This window comes from Prenolepis imparis, unplaced genomic scaffold (assembly GCF_030444845.1).
Source record: "Prenolepis imparis isolate NDT839.2.m4 unplaced genomic scaffold, iyPreImpa1.0 SCAF_6, whole genome shotgun sequence".
NCBI classification, from domain to species: Eukaryota; Metazoa; Arthropoda; class Insecta; order Hymenoptera; family Formicidae; genus Prenolepis; species Prenolepis imparis.
In genome coordinates this window covers 9,762,506-9,787,913 of record NW_028141164.1, presented here as the reverse complement: position 1 = coordinate 9,787,913, position 25,408 = coordinate 9,762,506, and the positions used below count along the sequence as shown (strand labels likewise).

Sequence of the window (25,408 nt, the reverse complement as noted above, 5' to 3'; positions counted from 1 at the left end):
TCAGGAAATTTTAATTATCAGAGTTATCGAGTCATTTATGAAATTAAGAAGTATGAAGAAGAGAACATAACATCAGTTCTTTATTAAGGAGAACCTACATCTTCAAGAAACTGATGAAGATAATTAAAATGGCGAAGAACGAAATCGATCCTTGTCGATGAAAGGATTTATCGAGTAAGGGGCCCCGTTGGTGCGAGGCGCCATGTATTAATTCGGCCCTGAGATCAGCCCTGCGCAATGAGTCATAGCGCGAGACCATCGCGAGAGAAGCGGTCGCGTCGCCATAGTCGCGCCAGTGTTTGCGAGGCGTTTTTTCGTTGCGGTTCTTCATGTACTCGGTCGCGTACAGGTCTAGCCATCGAGTGTATTGTGCGATGACGGTGATGGTTCGACTTCGATCCAACACGACGGAATGATCGGCGAGAGAGTCGCCTACCTCGTCTCGCAACACCGGTCAATACATCGTCGTTGCTCAACATCGCGCAACGATCTCTCGAAGAGCTTCGAAACGAACCGGTAGCAAGTATATAGGAACGGTTGACTCGTCGCGCCTGCCAGACGACTTCTCCTCCTGAAGGAGGAAGCGTCTCTCTCTTTCGTTTTTTTTCCGCGTTCGCCAAGTTCTCGAGTGTCGATTTTACGGGAATTCGCTATCGCGAATTTCCCCGAAAAACCGTGATCGACGAGGCGGATGTTTGATTTTACGCTACGCGTGTAAATGCCGGCGTGAATCGCTCGGCTGGTGTACGATTTATGAGAAACATGATCCTGTGACAGGATTTATAAGCCCCGATTCCGAGAAGTGCATCCGCAGACGGGTATGTAATATTCGTTCGTTGACTCCATATGTTATTGACACATATTTAATCGATTGTTAACGCTGCTTTGATCAATTCTTAAATTTTTACGTTTGATTTTATTTATTTCAATCGATATTTTCGCATAATTATATATTTATAATTCAGTTTTAGAGATTATATAATTTATCATTTATTTTTATTCCTCTGCTTGTTTATTTTTTTCGCGTGTTTAATGAAAAGATAATTTATTCAAGCATATGATTTAAGATTTTATAGTGCGTTTATATTTATTTATTTTCAAAATCTTATTTTGAATGATTTGATCTTTTCCCCAAATAAAATAATAGATAGAAATTTTCCAATATATTTTTTTTTATTGATTCTTTCTATTTTTACTCCATTTATTTTTTATTTACATAACTACATTTTCATGAAAAAATATATTTGTTTTATACCTATGGAAAAAGATAAGAAAATATACTCGTGGTATTTTTATTCAAAATGGATTTTGGAAATAGTACGTGTTCTTTTACACGTTTTTAAAAGTAATTGTTCAAATTTTTAATCTTTGCAATAGAGAAATATGTTTTCAAAGTAATAATTTTGATTACTAAAATAAATTTAAAAAAAATATTTATTAATATGTCTGTGTAGAAATTTATATTGAAATATTGGAACAAAGATTTTAAATTCGAATTATTATATCTATTGCTTTATATGCTTATTGTTAGACTTTAATGTTGCATTAATTTTTTAATAGGCTTCTGCATTGCTTCTGCATTGAAAATTATAATATTAATTAAATGCATGCAGCTTTATTCCTTCTCAGTGTGCATTTAATGTTAAACTTGATTGTCATCGTCACTTTATATATATATGATATATGATATTTGTACATACTATTTTTATATCGAACAAGTAAAATTCCAAATGTATTCGCGACAATTACGCAATGAATTTTTTGTCAGATTTTTTTACGTGCGTTTGCCTGCCAGTTTGAACTTTTTAATCGATAATTCCGATTTCGTCTTGTCCTTGTTTTTTCGCCAAGCTCGGGCTGACCTCATCGTTGCTATTAATATTCCGAATATATTTCAACGTCTTTTGTTTTCATTTAATTTTTCCTTGAGAAAGATACAAGAGGAATGCTTCTATAATATAGAAGATTGAAATTTAATTTATCAGTTCAAGAGTTCAACCGCACATGTCTCTCCTCTCTCCCCTTCCTCGCCAGGATTGTCTACGATGCCGATAATTCTTGCTAATTAAGTGGTTGTTGATGCGTGCGATTATGTGCAAATATATCTCTTTCGCTGTCGTTCGACTCTTGCTTCGCTCTGTTCTTAATCGCTTACGAACGAGTTTCATTTCTTCATTGTTTGTACATATACGATTCGCATATAACAACGTGATATAGTACGGATTTGCTATGGAAAAGATATGAATGAAAAATATGGGCGATAAAGTTATCGCTTTCGGCACTAGATTTGGAATATATATACAAATTTATTTCTCCGTTTTTCCAATGAAATAAAATAATTATTTTATGCAAAGCAAATTCGATTAAAAATATACTTAGCCCTCCACGCGTATGATTTTCTATAAATATTATTTTTTAAATTCAAACTGAAATTTTTCCGCTAAAATATGAAATAAAATGTTATTTAAGATCATCTTTCTGTGGGAGTCAAGTGATTGCAAATTATTAAGGCTCCTGGGTGCTCACCGCGGCCATATTGGATTGTGACGTCAGAGGCGAGAAAGCACACGCTGAAAATTCTTAGATGCCATTTTTTAATGAAAAGATATTTCGATTAAACAGCACTTCAGATGGCTTTAGCACACTCTTAAAAACCCCCGAAAACTATCCTTTTCCCTTTATAATCAATCAACATTTGTAAAATGATGGAGATATCAGACTTTGACATGCGGAATGACTGCGGATGTGCAAAGACCAGACGGACTTCATAATATTACATTTTACAGCTGTTGATTGATTATAAAGGGGAAAGGATAGTTTTCGGGGTTTTTTAAGAGTGTGCTAAAGCCATCTGAAGTGCTGTTTCATCGAAATATTTTTTTATTTCGAAATGGCATCTAAGAAATTTTAGCGTGTGTTTTCTCGCCTCTGACGTCACGATTTCGACATGGTCGGAAAGGAGCCAGGAGCCTTAATTATATTATTTTAATATTAAAATGTCTTCAATCTCGAATGCCGAAAGATGTTAACTTGTTAGAATCATATAATAAATTTAGCGTCCGAAGACGCAATAAAACACCGGAAATACGGCGATATCCGATCATTAGTACGGATCATTAGTATAGATATATTCGTTATAGGGAAATGCTTTCGAGAAAAAGTGCTCGCTTCGTTAAGCTCGATCTACAAGACGCTTTTATGCCCAACAAAGTTCGCGCGGTGCTATCTAATTGTTATTAGTATCTTTATCTTCAGTTTTCAGCTCGGCCTGATTATCTTTTGGCTTGACTTCCGATTAAAAAGCAAAAAAAAAAAACCGCAAAGGCAAAAGACAGAGTGCGGTGGGTGGACTTAAAACTTATCGCTTTTCTCTACGCGCTCTGTGTGGAAAAAATCTCTCTGGGCAGATTCTTTCCGTAACAACTGCACTTCCACGCCGTTGTTGCATCTGGAAGGCTCCTCTTCTGCTTTTACGGCACAGGGTCGTGCTTTATCGTCCCCTGACGATTCGGGATTTAACTGTGCGAAAATCGAAAGCCACATCGATGCCGAAGTCGGCAACTAAGTGGAAATTCTGGAGGTCTCTTTTATTTTTATTTTTATATGCAAAAGTATATACTTAAAGCCTGAATATATGTACGTCTTCTTCCATAGCGCGAAGATCGTATATATTAATTAATAAGCACATAGTTGCACTAGCATCGTTGCTGATCACTTTTTTGATTAGATTTTTCTTCACTATCTATACCACGTTCGTTCAAAAAGGCGTATTTCTTTTTTCAGATTTTATTTTCTTATATTTTGTACATATTTGTTAAATAAACAAATTTTGAATTAAAGCTGCATCATAAAATAAAAAAAATAAAACGTATGATACTTTCAGTGTCGTAAAATAATATAAGAACAATTGATACGTCTTTTAAAAGAATATTTAGTAATCGCTTGACTTTAATTTAAATTTTCCTTTTGTATATTATATTTAAAGATAATCGTAATTAATTAATCTTTGCATGTAAAAAGCCAATCGAATCGGTATTCAATTAAGCAAGTTGTTAGTGCAACTCCTCGGCTTGTCGATGTATCATTGATACATTGATGATGCTGTTACATTTCGCGATAACAGTATATCGTCTTTTTGGATTGCAAACAATAAGAGAATTGGCCCTGGTTTAACATTGCGATAATTGTATCTGCTCTACTAACTTCTCACAAAGGATAATCAGAACTTGAATTTTCATCGATGTGTCGATGCAATGTTTGAAATGAAAGTCATACTTTGTTCGTTTCGTTTGATTTTATCAATTTTATTTTAATAAAAATTATTCTGATTTATTCTATTATAGTTGCCTTTGATGGATATTTTTAAATGTTATATGTGATTTTTGAACGCCAAACTTAATCCTGTTCGATAAGACTAATTTTACTAGCATTATATATTTTTTTAATTCTTACGTTGTATGCTCTTCTTGAAAAATAAACTATGACATATTAACGTGTATTAACAATTAATGATAAATATATGTCACATTAATAATTTGTACTATTTACAGTGACTGTTAAAGTAATTCTTTTAACGTAATTTCTTGGACTTTATAATACTTTTTTCCTATAATAATTATTTTTATGTTGGCCAGTTGCTTATGGTGTTTATCTTTTCATGTGTTATTTAAATATTAATAATCTTTTTATTTTTAATTTTTGTCCAATTATTTCCATCTTATAGTTAATTATTATATCTATAGTAGTATATAAGATCGCATGCAGTATACCAGAAGTATAATATAAGATGTAGTATATACATAGTTAAGTATAGTATATTTGTCGAGCCAATATTATATAAGATAGATAATTTCATATAAATAAAATAAAATAAAGAATAAAATGTGTGTGGAAATAATTTGATAAAATATTAATTTGATGAACAGAATATATAATAAAGAAAATTGCGAGATTATCTATCTTAATCTACCTCTATCTATCTATCTATCTATCGATCTGTCTCTCTCTTCATCTATCTATCTTAAATCTAAATACATATTACTATTACAAATACGTGTTTGTAATGTCTTTTATTGCAATTGAAAAATTCACCGATCGCGTGTACCGCATTGCGGTGTGCAAATTGCACTGTGGACGAGGCAACCACATGCCATATAAGTAAAGCTGTGTAGGTAGGGCATGTATGTGTATACGCGCAAAATAACATGAATCTTGCACATTCTTCGAGGAAGGTTATGCAAACGGTTTCATTGAAACGACAACTGACTGGAATAGTAAACGAAACGGGTATTTAAAGTTAACTTCAACTACAAATGTCTTACGAATATTTAACTCTATATACGATTCTCTTGTATCGAATATAATGTCATTTCTTTATTTACATTATTTATTTAGTAATTTTTAATTAATTTATTTAGTAATTTTTGGAACTTTGACATGGCTTTAGTTTTTCTCGGTTTTTCTTTAAAAAAGAATCGAGTGTGCGAATTGAATAATGTCATTCTGCCGTCAATAATGCGCATATTTCGATAATCGTAGAGTGTGCAGTACCGGGTTCCTTGTAATCTCTCACACATACTCGATACACACACATTATCGTATCTAAGATTTCTGTTATCGGCCACGTAATCTGGAACGTTGTATTTTTCCATGCGAAACTTTTATTCGCGCTCACGCGACCTTCACAGCTGTTCGCGCGCCTTTTATACCTTGCATATGGGTATATGGAATGACGCGAATATTGTTTTGCAGGACGTCCAAAAGGGTCGTTCTCGAGGAGAACGACCAGAAGGAGAGCAAGCGCAAACGCTCGGCACCACCTGTGGTGGTGACACAGGTGATTAGACAGGATTACGATCAAATACCGGAAGAAAAGCCCCAGGAAATCAAGACGAGAAAAACCATGGAACATCCATTGAACAGTCGCCTGTCGCCGAAAGTTACGCCTATCACGGACGATTATGAGATCAGTAATCACGTGCTGGGTCTCGGCATCAATGGGAAAGTCGTGCAGTGTTATGACAGAAACACGAGACAGAAGTATGCCCTCAAAGTAAGTGCTTTTGCTTTAAATCCGTAGTTTTGTGTCAAATTCTTTGAGGTATTGTCGCAGGTAAAAGATTGCAAATTTTTATCAAGATTTCGGAGCTTTGATTAGGTTCTTGGTCTTTTGTCTCGTAATTTATTTGACTTTGCGCGAAAGAGAGAAAGCAATAAAAAAAGACAGAAATATTCCCCTTCATTTTTTATTTAACAGATAAATTTTATAAATATAAAATATATTTCAAAGAAAGAATTTGCCACACATTATATTGCCAATAGAAAGAGTTTAAGATGATATTGGAAAGAATTTATTTTCTAAAATCACAAAAATTTTCTGAATAAATGTAAATTATATGCAGTATTATTAGAGTTTAAAATTTATGTTTAAAAATTTGAACAGCAAATTCCTTAATGCATAATCAATTAGAGAAAGTTACCAGAGTTCCAAGTCTCTATTAAACTCTATTTGAAATAAAATAAAAATTATTTTAACAAGTCTACTTAGACTCTAGAAACATTTTTTATCGAAAATCATATTCCTTGTGTGTATGAACTCGAAATAAAGATAACAGCTCAAAATATACAGAGCTCGAGTTCTTATCGGAAAACAAAGAGAGCAACTCGTTATATATCGACTTTTTTCATCCGCAATGCGGAATCTCTGAATGTGAAATCTCTCGCGCGCGCATTCTCGGTTATTTTTGAGATTTTGACCGACTATTCGTGTATCCAAAGGTGTTAATTCATTAACACCTCTTTGAAAGAGCATTGATCGGCCATCGCTATATCGATACTCACGTGGAGGTACGAGCTAAACGATGTCCAAGCGTGTTCAGACCGCGAGTCATCCTCTATTTATACCCTGGTGATTTCCCCGTTCGACGATGTCAGACCTCTAACGTATCTTCCCTCGAAGGTAGCCTGGCTCTTATTTCACGACGGCCGATCCGCGAAAAAATTCAATCACCATCGTGAGAGCGGTTTCTACGAGAAAGTTGACGTCGCCCGTCGACATGTTTTTCGACTATCGAATCGCGTCTTTGATTCTCGTCACGAGATCTAGAGAAAGAGAGACTGAAAGGCTATCGGCGGTCCATAATAAAGTTATTCATTATTACTAATCTCTTGCGCAGCAAATTGTATCGTAAAAGGCTTCATTGTCTTTCGCGATGTATTTCATTTGAAAGTTATATGCGATGTAGGTAAAATTACTTGATGAGCCTATCGGTTTTACGATATAAATTATTTCGCTCAATATACATATACAGATGTAGAACGATAGAAAAAAAAAGAAGTTAATAGAGCGGTAAATAATTTCAATTATTTGATCAAATTGTGGCGTTTGTTTGAATAATATTCATATTATTCAAGATATCTATACCAATCAATATTGTATTATGCTATCATTATCTGAATGGTTTATCTTTTCCTTTTATCCAGTTTCTGATAATATTCTATACGATATGATTGATATTATAAAGTTTATATATTATGTCTCGAGATTGCATATTTTGTGGTAATACATACACTGAAAAAGAATTGTTAACTTGACTAAATCATTCAACTAAATTACTATTTTGTTAATGGAACTTATATTAGTATTTAAATCAAATACACGTTTTGTTAGATTTAATATGTTATATTTAATTTAAGTATTTTTATATGTTTAGTTAACAAAATATTATTTAGCTGAACGGTTTAGTCAAGTTAATAATTTTTTTCAGTGTATGCACTAGAATAGTGCAATGTGTTTTGCCGAAATATAAGACTCAAGATAGCATTCTTTAACGTAAGCACTTTTGTAGTCGATTTTTCTCCCTTTGACGAAAATATCATTCAATTAAAAAATTTCATTTATTTTGTATAATTTTTAAAATTATTGTCTTAATTTATTATGATCGCGCTTTAGCAAGTTTTGCATAGTTTTGCATAGTTTAAATCAATAAGAAACTGCTCGTGAAAGGTGCATTTTCTTGTAAGAATCTCGCTGCCTATGAGACCAGCTGTAGAAATAATTTGACGGCAATTTGACGAGGAATGTTGATCACAGTTGTAGATATAAAATGCCGATGACCGATTATAGAAGTATCACATGATGTTTGCATGTGCTGAGACATGATTATCGTGATACGTGATATATTTTCTTTTTATTTTCTATGTATATATATTTTCAATATATTAATATGATTAAATCTTAATATCAATAATTATAAATCTTAAAACAAAAATAAAGCAAAAATAATTTGTTTTATATTAAAGAAACTTGTGTGCACCGCTAGAAATTATTTTTGCAGCACTTGACGATATAACATACATTTCTTTCGAAAAATAATTTCGCAAGTTTATTTTCTTAATTTTGCATGAGACCCTTGTGATTCTTTTTATTCTCTTTGCAAAAATTGAGAGCTATTTTTCTCTTTTAGAAAGTCTAAAGTCTTATAACCCCTCGTCATTCTTATATACCATGAAAAGATATTTCACCATCACGTTTCTCAGACTCGTTAGAAAAATAATCAGGATGTTCCACAGAAAATTTCGGGAAGGCATTCGCGGTATCGATAGATTGCATACTGCGAAGATCGTGTCGCTATGATTTTTCACAGCGGCATATGACGCTGTAGTTTGGATAACATCAAGTGTAAACATTTCTCTCACGTTCGTGGAATGTATTTTTTTCTTTTTTTTTACGAGAAACGAAATTTCTCACCGGCGATATTTTTTTATCAAAGCATTTAACCTCTCTTACGTGTTTACTAAAAATATCTTTTTTCTCTTTACTTGTCTCAGCAGAGTGTTATTTCTCTTCGTATATAACGCGAGTGATACGAGATGCAGGGAGAAAGTCACGTGCGGTTTAATACGGGACTCTCGCTGTATCGATCATTATTTCTTTTTCCTGCACGTGTCATTTGCGTATGTCATCATCAGCGCTTAGGCTCGCGATTATTGACTTCTCTTCGCGTCTGTCGCGTAAAATTTTTTCGAAGAGACGCAAAATGTAACACATATGAATGCGCGAGTGCGAGCAATAAGTTGCGCCAAAGAAAAATGCACCACAAGTTTGTCCCTCGCGGCTTATATATTCGCGATGATCTCATCTTTTCCGGCGCAAAAATACAATCAATGACTTCGGAGAAGTATCGGGGATCCCGAGAGATATTCGTTGAGGGTCAAAGTTGCGCGATCGTTAAAATTGGCGCAAGAGTCACAATCGTCGTATCAATCAATATAATGAATATTGACAAATCGATCGTGAAATACGAGCATCCTTCGCGCATTACGTTTTTCGTTATTTTTAATTCATTGTGTGACAACAAAACGCTGAAAAATTCGCGATATCGTTGCAGCTAAGTAATAGCATCGAATCGATCGTGTATATTAACAGAAATTGTGACAGAGAGATACGATAGATAGATATAAAAAAATTATCAATTTCGCTGAAAGAGTGTTCCCTCCTTATGCAACTTGAGTGCATACATATATTTGATTATCTTCTTTCATAGAAAATATAGATAGTAAAAAAGAATCTAAAATTTAAGAAATAAATATTAATTTTCGAATTATTTTATTTTATTATTTAAAGATATCTTTATCCCCGACGTTTTTTACTCGTACCAATTTTTTTTTATCTATAAAGAAGTGCTAGATTGATTAATTTTCATACAATCCGGAGAAACCCACACGGAGCGAAATCGCTTTTCGAAATCTCAAGATGCTGTTACATCATCACTATTACATATAATGATGAATTAATCAATTATCTACTCAACTAACACGTATTTCTGTATCTAAAAAATGCGTGCTAAAATATCTCGAAAGGTTCAGTGTTGATTGAAATTAATCTTATCAGTGATTCTATCCGCACTATTCCAGTTATATTGCAACGATCGATGCGCGGATTGCATAACATTTGTGGTATAATGCCACTGTTTAACTTTGTAAAGAATAGCAATTCCTCCTCCATGTGTTATTCAAATATCGTTATGACCTCAATTAAAATATTTCCAGGTCATAAAAAAATCGAAATTTAGATTTTCAATATTTTGTGATCTCAATTGTGTGTGCCTAAATAAATATCACAAGTATAATATATTCGTAAAAATTTTAAGTGGTGAATTTATTCGTTTTAGAAAATTTTTCTCTCTCAAATACTATTTATCGCCAATAATAGTTTGACGTTTGACTATTATTCTACTTTTATTTGTCAAGAAGAACTGAAAAAAGCAAACATAATATACTTAAACATCATTTAACTAACGTTTCTGAGAATGGCTCTTAAAACAATTCAAGCGGCAGAATTACGTTTTGACACGTTGCTGTGACATGCATCGTTCGACAACGATGTCACACACATGAACACCGGTGACCTCCGCGGCTTTAACGCTCGACTATTAAAAATTCAATATATTTGTCGACGTCATGTCGTTGCAAGCCAGTTTCTCGTCGTTGCAAATTCGCTCTCGTTGATTGATTACTGTCAGACTTGTCAGCTGGCCAACATTTTCCGCTTGTCAGTAGTCACATGCTCCATTTTATACTTATCTGCCTGCGTCTTGTTAGACGCTTCTACATTATAACGGGAATCCTCCTCACAGCTCTAAAAAAGTATATTTACACCTCTTACAAAAAAAAATATATATATATATATATACACACACTGAGAGAATTTTCTCTTAAAATTTACCTTGAAAATCTTGGTAATCGTGGGACAATATGGTATGGAAAGAATTTTATGAGAATTTCTCTGATTAATATCTCTGATTAATCATAATAAAAATAATAATATCTATCACAATAAAATAGAAAATATGTTTGATTAATTTTACTATGCAGTTTAGTATTATTATTTTTATCGTGATAAATATTAATGAGAGAAATTCTTATAAAATTCTTTCCATACCATATTGTCTCACGATTATCATGATTTTCAGGGTAAATTCTAAGAGAAAATTCTCTCTGTGCATATATAAAATTGCTTTATATTGTATGTATGTACGTATATACTAATATTATATTCGATAATAAGGAAGTGACGATGACAAAATCGGTAACGATTGAATTTTCCATGGTCAATTCCGCTTGACTGACGTGTATAACTCTGCGATAGACGTAACAGTTCAATAGAACATAATGAAGGAGCGATCGATCGTGCGTTTCCAAGAGCGTGACGCGCTGCATCGGATTACGTTGTTGGCTTTTATAGCCTAGCATGTAAAATCCCCAGCACATAGAACGACAAACGTAATAATCTGATATGTCGCCAGGAAAATTATCGGAGTGACAATTCCGCGTCCATCTGTCTACTTGCGACGAAGTGACTTGTACGAATCGAGAGGTGCTAATCTCATTAGCATAGCTCTTTGTACCGAGTCCGGTATATATTAGCCTTCGACACGTGATCGCTTTGGTATTTTTACTGACACGCCTATATCAGATGGATAAGATTACAGTAGAAAAGTGTTATGCTTATTGCTAACAATTGCAGTTCATTGAATCGCGGAAAATAATTATTTCCTTTTAAAATCTGCTTGTTTAAAGTAATGCGGTTGTTACGAGGCGTAAAACCTTTTATTTGATGAGTCTCTTTAAATTTTTAATTATTCGTTTCTATTACTTGTGTATATGAGTAGGCTCTTTCTATCTGTTATGATTTTAATTTTAATCCAATTTTGCGTCATATTTATAGCGCAAGTTTATACATATATTGTTTACTTATATATTGTTTACTCATACGAATGAGTAACGCCAACACAAAGTGGATATACGATATTCTAGAAATATATATAACTAGTTTCTTTCTAATTATAAATATTCTAATTATAAACTATACTCACTGTGCATATTATAAGAGATATATTGATATTCAATATCAGTATAGTTTTGTCTACTTATAATCTTGTCTAATTATAAGCAAACTTTCTATTTTTTAAATCTATTTATATTCAGTTGTGATTTTTAATATTAAATCTGAAATCAATTTTGATTTTTATTTTAACATTTTTTACGTTTAATTGCGTATAAAATTAATATCTGTTATGTTGCATATATATATATAGAGATTGTTTTTTTTCGACATAAACAAATATTTTTTTCTTTCGTAAGAGCTTTTATTATTGATATCGACAGTCTTTGATCCGAATTAGGCACAAATCTTAAGAACCGGTTCTTTGAATTTCTTTTCATTATTTTATTTCATTTCCGGCTCTGTTCTTTGTATATATTTTGAGATCATTCAACGCGCTAATTGTAAGTTACAAAAGCGCAAATAATCATCCTCTTCCGTCTTATTACTAATTTCATTTTGATGTCTCTTTTGCATCGCAATAAATGTTTCAACTTAAAATAAAAAATATCAAATCACTCTTTTAAGAGTTGAGCACTGATGTAACGCTTAATTTCATTTTGATTTTAATTTGATTATTTCAATTATATCAATTTGAAGAATATAAGAAGCGTCATATTTTTTAAAGAACTCGGTTTATATATGGCACTAATCTAATTTTAATCTCTCGCGTCACAATGAATATCTCAATTTTAAACAGGAAACTCTCTTATGAGAGAATAACGTGAGCTTTTAATGTGATAATATTGCGTTTATATAGAAGTGTTGTTCGTTATTCATTTCCATAATGCCGCATAAATTAAACGGTATATTAAGCACGCGAATTATGAAAACGCAATGAGACATTAATGAATCGCTTCTGTCGTTCAGAGATGACATACTGCTTAATTCCGATATAAATATATAAGCGACACTGGCTATTTCAGGTTATTCCCACCGCATCACAATAGATGTCTGCGGTAATTCATATAATTGTTCGAGAAGATCGTACACTCTTCACAAAAGGGCACACAATTACGTGTCCGTTTAAAAGCCATATATATGCCACACATGTGCGTGTAGTTACAGTGCTCGATCGCTGATAAACTTTGAATGGCAAGCTATTCAATATAATTGACCAATCAGTATTGTACTATCAATAACTTACGTGTCATTCACCTTCATATATAGCAGAAAATTATTTCTTGTTGTATATGATGCGTACTTGTGAATATAAAATCCTAATCGTTCGGGAAATCTTAATTGACGTTTATTTTCAATTGTAATGATTTGTCCAATTTAGAAATTATCTTTTTTTTAATTGACTAGAACAACATAAGCGCGCGCGTAGCGCCATTCTTCGATTTTATATAAAAAGAATGATATTTTTATATAAAGTTTGTTTAAACTTGATTAATATTTTTTGATAGAAATCAGCTGACTAAAGCGTTAATTTGTTAATTAAATTTTAAAATAATAGTATGTAATAAAAATTATAAAGTAATAATATGTTTTAAATAAAATGTTATAGTACTTTAAATTCGATTAATATTTTTTCACAGAAATCAGTTAATAACTGTCAAAAGATATTAATCGAGTTTAAACATACTATAACATTTTATTTAAAACATTATTTTATAATTTTTATTACTAATTATTCTTTTAAAATTTAATTAACAAATTAACATTTTAATCAGCTAATTTCTATCAAAAAATATTAATAAATCGTTAATTTGCTAATTAAATTTTAAAATAATAGGTTATAAAAATTTAAATGGAAATATGTTGTAAATAATATGTTATAATGCCTTATCTGCGATTAATATTTTTTGATAGAAAGCACCTGATAACTGTCAAAAATATTAATCGAGTTTAAGGAAAATTATAACATATTATTTAAAACATATTATTTTAATTTTTATAACACATTCTTATTTTAAAATTTAATTAGCAAACAAATTAACGCTTTAATCAGCGGATTTCTGTCAAAAAATACTAATAAAGCGTTAATTAAATTTTAAAATAATATTATGACATAAAAAGTAAAATAATGATATGTTATAAATAAAATGTTATAGTACTTTTTAAACTCGATTAATATTTTTTGACAGTTATATCAGCTGATTTCTGTATCATTCTTTTTAACATAAAATTGAAGAATAACGCGCGCTTGTGTTGTTCTAGTCCTTTTCTAAAAAAAAACATGTTAAATCGATTCCCGCAATTATTGTTGACAATCATCGCGAGGATCAGCAGTTTGACAGTTTATCCAAAATTAAATTAAATTAAATAATAATATATGTTTTAATATTTTAAATTGGATTAATATTTTTGACAGTTATGAGCTGCTTTTTTCAAAAAATATTAATCGCGGACAAATAAGTTTATATTAAAAGAATATATTATAACATACTCGTATAATATTATTTACATATCTACAACATATTATTATAATTAAAATTATAATATTTTGTAAGTACTAAACACAGAGGATTTTATCTTAAAATTTACCCTGAAAATCATGGTAATCGTGGGACAATATGATATGGAAAGAATTTTATGAGAATTTCTCTGATTAATATTTATCACAATAATAATATCTATTACAATAAAATATTAAATATGTTTGATTAATTTTACTATGCAGTTTAGTAAGAAATAATCCCAGCTCATTTGCTTTAATAATATAATTTTTTAAATATGACACAAATATGTAATATGAGATATTTAAATAATCGAGCTGGAGTTAATATTTTAATCCAAATACATATATTATTGCCCAAATAAGTTGTTAAAACTATGTTTATGCATATATATGAATATGTATGTACATTTATGATTATGCATATATATGAATATGTATGTACATTTATGTTTATGCATATATATGAATATGTATGTACATTTATGTTTATGCATATATATGAATATGTATGTACATTTATGATTATGCATATATATGAATATGTATGTACATTTATGTTTATGCATATATATGAATATGTATGTACATTTATGTTTATGCATATATATGAATATGTATGTACATTTATGTTTATGCATATATATGAATATGTATGTACATTTATGTTTATGCATATATATGAATATGTATGTACATTTATGTTTATGCATATATATGAATATGTATGTACATTTATGATTATGCATATATATGAATATGTATGTACATTTATGATTATGCATATATATGAATATGTATGTACATTTATGATTATGCATATATATGAATATGTATGTACATTTATGATTATGCATATATATGAATATGTATGTACATTTATGATTATGCATATATATGAATATGTATGTACATTTATGTTTATGCATATATATAAATATGTATGTACATTTATGTTTATGCATATATATGAATATGTATGTACATTTATGTTTATGCATATATATGAATATGTATGTACATTTATGATTATGCATATATATGAATATGTATGTACATTTATGATTATGCATATATATGAATATGTATGTACATTTATGTTTATGCATATATATGAATATGTATGTACATTTATGTTTATGCATATATATGAATATGTATGTACATTTATGTTTATGCATATATATGAATATGTATGTACATTTATGTTTATGCATATATATGAATATGTATGTACATTTATGTTTATGCATATATATGAATATGTATGTACATTTATGTTTATGCATATATATGAATATGTATGTACATTTATGATTATGCATATATATGAATATGTATGTACATTTATGATTATGCATATATATGAATATGTATGTACATTTATGATTATGCATATATATGAATATGTATGTACATTTATGATTATGCATATATATGAATATGTATGTACATTTATGATTATGCATATATATGAATATGTATGTACATTTATGATTATGCATATATATGAATATGTATGTACATTTATGATTATGCATATATATGAATATGTATGTACATTTATGATTATGCATATATATGAATATGTATGTACATTTATGTTTATGCATATATATGAATATGTATGTACATTTATGTTTATGCATATATATGAATATGTATGTACATTTATGATTATGCATATATATGAATATGTATGTACATTTATGTTTATGCATATATATGAATATGTATGTACATTTATGTTTATGCATATATATGAATATGTATGTACATTTATGTTTATGCATATATATGAATATGTATGTACATTTATGTTTATGCATATATATGAATATGTATGTACATTTATGATTATGCATATATATGAATATGTATGTACATTTATGATTATGCATATATATGAATATGTATGTACATTTATGATTATGCATATATATGAATATGTATGTACATTTATGATTATGCATATATATGAATATGTATGTACATTTATGATTATGCATATATATGAATATGTATGTACATTTATGTTTATGCATATATATAAATATGTATGTACATTTATGTTTATGCATATATATGAATATGTATGTACATTTATGTTTATGCATATATATGAATATGTATGTACATTTATGATTATGCATATATATGAATATGTATGTACATTTATGTTTATGCATATATATGAATATGTATGTACATTTATGTTTATGCATATATATGAATATGTATGTACATTTATGTTTATGCATATATATGAATATGTATGTACATTTATGTTTATGCATATATATGAATATGTATGTACATTTATGTTTATGCATATATATGAATATGTATGTACATTTATGTTTATGCATATATATGAATATGTATGTACATTTATGATTATGCATATATATGAATATGTATGTACATTTATGATTATGCATATATATGAATATGTATGTACATTTATGATTATGCATATATATGAATATGTATGTACATTTATGATTATGCATATATATGAATATGTATGTACATTTATGATTATGCATATATATGAATATGTATGTACATTTATGATTATGCATATATATGAATATGTATGTACATTTATGATTATGCATATATATGAATATGTATGTACATTTATGATTATGCATATATATGAATATGTATGTACATTTATGTTTATGCATATATATGAATATGTATGTACATTTATGTTTATGCATATATATGAATATGTATGTACATTTATGTTTATGCATATATATGAATATGTATGTACATTTATGATTATGCATATATATGAATATGTATGTACATTTATGATTATGCATATATATGAATATGTATGTACATTTATGTTTATGCATATATATGAATATGTATGTACATTTATGTTTATGCATATATATGAATATGTATGTACATTTATGTTTATGCATATATATGAATATGTATGTACATTTATGTTTATGCATATATATGAATATGTATGTACATTTATGATTATGCATATATATGAATATGTATGTACATTTATGATTATGCATATATATGAATATGTATGTACATTTATGATTATGCATATATATGAATATGTATGTACATTTATGATTATGCATATATATGAATATGTATGTACATTTATGATTATGCATATATATGAATATGTATGTACATTTATGATTATGCATATATATGAATATGTATGTACATTTATGATTATGCATATATATGAATATGTATGTACATTTATGATTATGCATATATATGAATATGTATGTACATTTATGATTATGCATATATATGAATATGTATGTACATTTATGATTATGCATATATATGAATATGTATGTACATTTATGTTTATGCATATATATGAATATGTATGTACATTTATGTTTATGCATATATATGAATATGTATGTACATTTATGTTTATGCATATATATGAATATGTATGTACATTTATGTTTATGCATATATATGAATATGTATGTACATTTATGTTTATGCATATATATGAATATGTATGTACATTTATGTTTATGCATATATATGAATATGTATGTACATTTATGATTATGCATATATATGAATATGTATGTACATTTATGTTTATGCATATATATGAATATGTATGTACATTTATGTTTATGCATATATATGAATATGTATGTACATTTATGTTTATGCATATATATGAATATGTATGTACATTTATGTTTATGCATATATATGAATATGTATGTACATTTATGTTTATGCATATATATGAATATGTATGTACATTTATGTTTATGCATATATATGAATATGTATGTACATTTATGTTTATGCATATATATGAATATGTATGTACATTTATGTTTATGCATATATATGAATATGTATGTACATTTATGATTATGCATATATATGAATATGTATGTACATTTATGATTATGCATATATATGAATATGTATGTACATTTATGATTATGCATATATATGAATATGTATGTACATTTATGTTTATGCATATATATGAATATGTATGTACATTTATGTTTATGCATATATATGAATATGTATGTACATTTATGTTTATGCATATATATGAATATGTATGTACATTTATGTTTATGCATATATATGAATATGTATGTACATTTATGATTATTGAAACTATTGGAATAATCCCAGTTCATTTGCTGTAATAACATAATTTTTTAAATATGACACATATAGGTAATATGAGATTTTTAAATAATCGAGCTGGAGTTAATTTTTTAATCTAAATACATATATTCTTGCCCAAATAAAAATATGCTATAAAAATTAAAATAATAATGTTATAAATAATATGTTATAATACTTTAAACTCGAATAATATTTTTTGACAGAAATCAGCTGATAAATGTCAAAAAGTTTTAATGGAGTTTAAAGTACTATAACATTTTATTTAAAGCATATTATTTTATAAATTTTATTACATATTCTTATTTTAAAATTAATTAACAAATTAATGTTTTAATCAGCTGATTTCTGTCAAAAATATTAATTGCGGATAAAGTATTATAACATATTATATTACTTAAAATATATTATTATAATTATAATATGTTGTAAATAAAATCATATGTTATAATATATGTATAGTTTGTCCGCGATTAATATTTTTTGACGCAGAAATCAGCTGATAACTGTGAAAAAATATTAATCCTAGATAAAGCATTATAATTTATTATTTTCAACATATTACTATTTTAATTTTTATAATTTATTATTATTTTAAATTTTAATTAGCCAATTTACGCTTTATTAATATTTTTGACATACATCAGCTGATTAAAGCGTTAATTTGCTAAATAAATTTTAAAATAATATTATGTTATGAAAATTAAAATAATAATATGTTTTAAATAAAATGTTATAGGACTTTAAACTCGATTAATATTTTTTGACAGTTATCAGCTGATTTCTGTATAATTCTTTTTAACATAAATAAATTTGAGGAATAGTGCGCGCGTTGCGCGAGCTTGTGTTGTTCTAGGCCTTTTTTAAAAAAGGCATGTCAAGTCAATTCTCGCAAGTTTATATATATATATAATCTGTATTGTGAAATTTTAATTTTAAGCTAATGGATCGAGTGTTCCTTTTTTTTGCGAAAATTCTTCTTGTCGCTGAAAGAAGAGACGTCAAACAATTTCCAAATTTTTCGGAAAATAGATTTTTTTTCAACTTTATTTTCATCTCTGTGCACAGTGTATTTCGAAACAATCTGTAATATATACGCGAAAAGATATAGCAGCGTTAAATTAATCATTTATGAGATATTGGCGCTAAATTGAGAATAAAATAGTCCATTGATTTTAATGGAATCGCGCATAATTCTGTATTCGCAAGCTGCCTAAAAGTTGCCTCTTTTTTGTGATGTTGATTAGCTGCCTCAATATGCATTGTAAATTATATTCATAGCATCGAGGCTGTCATTGCGAGGGTTAGCAGTTTGACAGTTTGTCCAAAATAAAATAAAATAAAATAATAATATGTTTTAATATTTTAAATTCGATTTATATTTTTGACAGTTATTAGCTGATTTCTGCGTCAAAAAATATTAATCGCGGATAAAGTATACATATATTATAACTATATATTATAACATATTATTTTATTTACAATATATTATTATAATTAAAATAATAATATATTTTAAGTAATATAATATATTATAATACTTTTTATTTTATTTTATTTTATTTTATTTTGGACAAACTGTCAAACATACTGCTAATTCTCGCGATGACAGCTGCTCGATGCTATGAATATAATGCACAACGCGAATCGAAACAGCCAATTAGTATTGCAGAAAAGCGACAACAATGTCAATAACATGCCTTTTTTTAGAAAGGGAAAAATTGAAATATACGAGAGTTATAAGCTATCAAAAAAGATGAATTTTTTTGCAAATTAAACTTTTGAAAAGTATATATAAATAAATTTAAATTTAAAAAAAATTAATTTAGAATTATTAAATAATAAATAAAATTTATAAAACGAATGCGACTAAATAACGAAATAAATTTTATCAGTTAAATTTAGATCGATTTTATTCCAGAAGTTTAATTCGAAATTTAGACAGCAAAAGATATATAATGTCGAGTATCGAGAAGTGCCTTTAAAGGCGATAAGTTTGTCATCATCGCCACCTGTATGAAGCTTGTTTTTTCATCGCATGCATATATCTCCATTTTTAATTTATTTTTTGATACATTTTGATTAATCATATGTTTATCGGAAATACGCAATGGGTGGATGTTTATCAGTCATCCTACTAGTTGCACATAAACTGCTACAGATGTTTTACTATTACGGTTTGTTAAGAGAACGGTGCGAAAAAGGTATAAAAAATATTTTATCTAGGAAATCCTTATAATGACATTGGTTTTGCATGATAAACATAGTCACGAGCTATGAGTCAAATCTACCTGTTAGAGCTGCGATGATGTGCACGAAATTGAAACGTGATATGAGATACGAGTGGCTGAGTTATGATTTCGAATCTAGCAAGTCATTTATCGGGATCTTTAATAAATTCGCTTGCCGTACTCAGAAAAATATTATATATACAATAACGACTCTTTAAATTTAATATATTTTTAATATATTTATATAATATAGTTTAATATTAATATATATATATATTTTTAAAATAAATATATTAAATACATATATTAAAATTTTTAAATATATTAAAATTACGTCGTTTTTCCAGCAGTATAATAAAAATTTATAACAAATATCTTTCAAAAATGTTTACGTTGCATTTGATGTATAGATAAAAAGACATTTTTTGTTCTTTATTTTTGCAATTTGACAACAGATTTTTTTTTAAATAAGCGTGTTGTACTAAATTGCATATTATTTGCATTATTTGCAGGTCTTGCATGACTGCGCAAAGGCACGGAGAGAAGTCGAGCTTCACTGGAGGGCATCTAACTGTAGGCACATAGTTCAAGTAAAAGATGTATATGAAAATTCCTACAGTGGAAATAAATGTCTACTGGTAGTTATGGAATGGTACATAAATACATTCTCTTTTAATATTACTGCGTTTGTTTATTTAGTATAATTTTTTAAATTTATGTTTAATTCTTTTTTAGTATGGAAGGCGGAGAGCTATTCCAAAGGATACAAGATAGACAGGATGGTGCCTTTACTGAAAGAGGTATAGCTTGACCAAATTTACCAAAACTTGTTATTTTTAGAAATTATACAGATTATATATATATATATATATATATATTTTTTTTTTTTGCAGAAGCTGCACAAGTGATGTACGAGATTTGTGTCGCGGTAAAACATTTACACGACATGAACATAACTCATAGGGATCTAAAACCTGAAAATCTTTTATATTCTCAACCAGGTAAATTATATATGTTTTAAAATATTATTTATGTTATTTGTTTTTCCAAAATGCAACTTGAAAATATTAGCCCACAATATTTTATAAGCTTAAGAGAGTTAACTACATTATCTGTAAGTTTTGAAAAGTTACGATTGCAAATAGATTGTTTACGATACTTTTATTATTTCTATAATATACCTAAGAGACTAATAGACAAATATTGTCGCATATAAATAAATAATAATATAGTTATGTTATATGTTGATTTTCAGATAGCACTGGAATTCTGAAACTCACCGACTTTGGATTTGCCAAAGAAACACATTTAAAGGACACGTTACAAACGCCATGTTATACACCTTATTATGTCGGTAAGTTTGCACGTTTCACTATCCGCATAATAAATTCGCTTTTTAAACTAAAACCAATAATTCGTTTTTATTATTTTATGTTTAGCTCCGGAAGTCTTGGGACCAGAAAAATATGACAAGAGCTGTGATATTTGGTCACTGGGAGTAATCATGTACATATTGTGAGTATATTTTTATATATGTTCAGTTATTTTTCTTCATTACATTCTTTTTTCAATTATACAGAATATAATTAGTCTCAGTGCTTAATGATTCTTATTTCTTCGTTTATGCATTAAAATTGAAAACATGTATTTGTAATGTTATTACTATTTTTAGATTGTGCGGCTTTCCTCCATTCTACAGCAATCACGGATTGGCGATCTCGCCCGGGATGAAAAAAAGGATCCGATTAGGACAATATGATTTTCCCTCTCCAGAATGGGCGAACGTAAGCCAGGAAGCGAAGAACCTTATTAAGGGCATGCTGTGTATCGACCCAGCGGAAAGATTGCAGATCGACGATGTGATGCGTAATAACTGGATCTTCGTAAGAACATATTCTACAACATATACACAATTTTATGTAAATTCTTTGTATTTTTGTAAAGGATCCATTCTTTTTATCCAGAAATATACGGAAGTGCCTGCTACTCCCTTACACACCGGACGCGTTTTACGCGAGGGGGAGGAAATGTGGCCCGAAGTGCAGGAGGAGATGACGCGATCGTTGGCGACGATGCGCGTCGATTACGATACCGCGTGTCTGAAGCAGCTTGATCATACGAACAATCCTCTACTGAATAAACGAAGACGCGCGAAACAATCCGCAAACAACGCGACGGTCCCGCCGACTGCCAGTCCTACACCCGCCTCCTAGGAAGAGGATAGTGCCAGAACCAGACGGAACTGGATCTTTTTTCTACGAAGATGCGTCAGATACAGCATGGTCGTAATAAGGATCATTCTCTGACTGTTGCATTTCACGAAGCGAAAACATTTTCGGAGTAGAATAGTAATATCGAAAGGCACTTAAATCGTATATTACATGCACTTTTTTACGCTTATTAGCGTTTGATCTATTGAGAACGAGGAATTTTATTAGAGCAAAAACAATAAGACGCAACAAGGACAATATTGCCCCAACGAATGTAAGTAAATGCGATGCCTTTTTAATTATCGAACGATATCACAGTCATTCTTGACTAGAAAAGACCTATATAAAAATATATAATATTCTGTGAGAGAGAAATATGCTACATTTATCAATTGTAGGATTAGGCAAACACATACATATATGTGAACGAAAGATAAATATTGTTATTGAGTATTAATATCATAATGTTTGTGATTAGCTCGATGTTTGTCAGAAATTAAAATCATTAATTGAATGACTTTTAAAGGCATTTGAGAAAGTTGGCCGAATCACTGAATGGTATTGCTGAATGTGTCTTCTCATTCAAATTCTAAATTGATAAATCATAGCGGAGAAAATATCTAATAATGAAATTTAAAAAATATTATTTTTTTCTTAATAAAACCTATCCATTATTATTCCTCCATCACATATCTAGTTAAAAGAAAGAAATAAAGTCAAAACTTGTTATTATAAAAAATAAAGAATACATTTCCACAAGAGTTTATTATATATATATATATATAAATTTCAACATCTAAGCTATTCAAAAGTCAATAAATAATAACTGGCTTTTTCATTCAAATATATAAAAGAAAATCATATTGACATTATTGAGCCATCATTATCATTAATTATTCTATTTTATGTTCTGTAAACATACATATATTCTAAAATAGGTGCCGACTTAAGAAAAAAAAAGAATTTGTTTTAATTGAAATTATATAAAATCTCCACGCAAAACTGTAAATATGATAAATAATATGAAAACTCTATTTTATTTGTATACTATTAAGATTAGCTATAAAGATAATTGTACTCGCATACTTATCAACTGTTCTAAAAAAATTTACTTGCTGCCAGTGTATAATCAAATACGCAATGTCTGTATTTTTCATCGAATTTTCACACATAATTAGGATATTTTTTAAATATCGTACTGTCTTCTACCGTCCACAGCTTGTTTTATATAAATATATGCATAAATTTTCATAATTATTATTCATATTGATTCATCAAAATTTTTTATTTTATCTTTTTTATAGTGCAATTAATTTATTAGAGAAATTTAATTATTTGTATTCCAATATCTTTCTCTCTGTCATATTTTTAATATGTTTGATATAAGTATATGTTTAATTATATTAACATATATTTGGACTACTTAGAATTTTATTCGCAACAATTATATGTTTGAGGCTGAATATATTTAAATGATTTAAATCTACTCTTTATTTAAATCACGAATATGATATTTTAGTCAAGAACGATCGAGTGCTACAAAACAGAATAGATATAGTACTTTAGTACTATGTCATTAAAAATAGTAAATGTGGATTGTATATATTTTTAATTAATATTATTCAAAGTTATTATGTCTATGATTGTGTAGCAGAATCTTTAGAGATTCAAAAGATTTACTAAATAGTCTACAAATTTAGTCAACGAATTTTCAATATCTTAAACATACAACGTGATAGCCTATCAATTATAATACAGTCAATGACTAGATTAAAATTAGAGAAAATAACAAAAGTTTCATGTGCCTATAATTTTAATCAAATTGCCGGATACATTCTAGAATATTTGTGCACGCGATAATTGTTAATAAAATATATAATATTGCGTAAAGAGAGTAGTAACTTATAATATTTTTAAAGGAAGTTATTTGGTATATCTTGGTATATATCTAATATGATATAGATGTATGTGTATGTGCGTGTATGTGTGAGATATATTTATAGAAAATATATATAGGAAGAGTGATCCAAAAATTCCAAATTAAAATATATTGATAAGTTTTTAATTATATAGTATAGAGCATATACACAGAGTTCCTCGTGTTCTATATTGATTAAATTAATTATATTCGTAAATAATGAAATAGCACAATTCATACATGTTAGTTCAATTTGGACAGTTATATAAACGAATTCAGTAGCAAGATATTTTTATAATGAGTCAAAGATTAATCGGTTAAACCTGCATTTAAAAAAAAATGGACAATAATTGTGAACAAATTCTTTCACACCATCATTACTTAGTTACTAGTCCAATTGCGCAGTCTCTCTGTATTATAATAATAAAATCGTATATTTTTAACGCGTGACAGCGCTGCAAATTTCCATAGGCTGTAACATTTACAGAAATATATGTATAATCAAATAATGTTATAATTAAAATTACAAAAAATATTTTATATCTATATTTTAATATTATTATTTTCTTATTTATCCTCTTC

General features: G+C 28.5%; 1 protein-coding gene across 1 annotated transcript; it reads left to right on the top strand.

The window, feature by feature from the left end:
- Window positions 1–30: 30 nt before the first annotated feature.
- Window positions 31–25,374, top strand: LOC145937760 (MAP kinase-activated protein kinase 2-like). The gene is made up of 10 exons (XM_083041100.1): window positions 31–818; window positions 3,256–3,580; window positions 5,752–6,052; window positions 21,211–21,350; window positions 21,434–21,498; window positions 21,592–21,699; window positions 21,954–22,052; window positions 22,138–22,213; window positions 22,371–22,581; window positions 22,663–25,374. The coding sequence occupies exons 2-10, from the start codon at window positions 3,546–3,548 to the stop codon at window positions 22,909–22,911; spliced, it is 1,284 nt and encodes a 427-aa protein (XP_082897226.1). The 5' UTR covers window positions 31–818; window positions 3,256–3,545; the 3' UTR covers window positions 22,912–25,374.
- The last annotated feature ends 34 nt before the right edge of the window (window positions 25,375–25,408 follow it).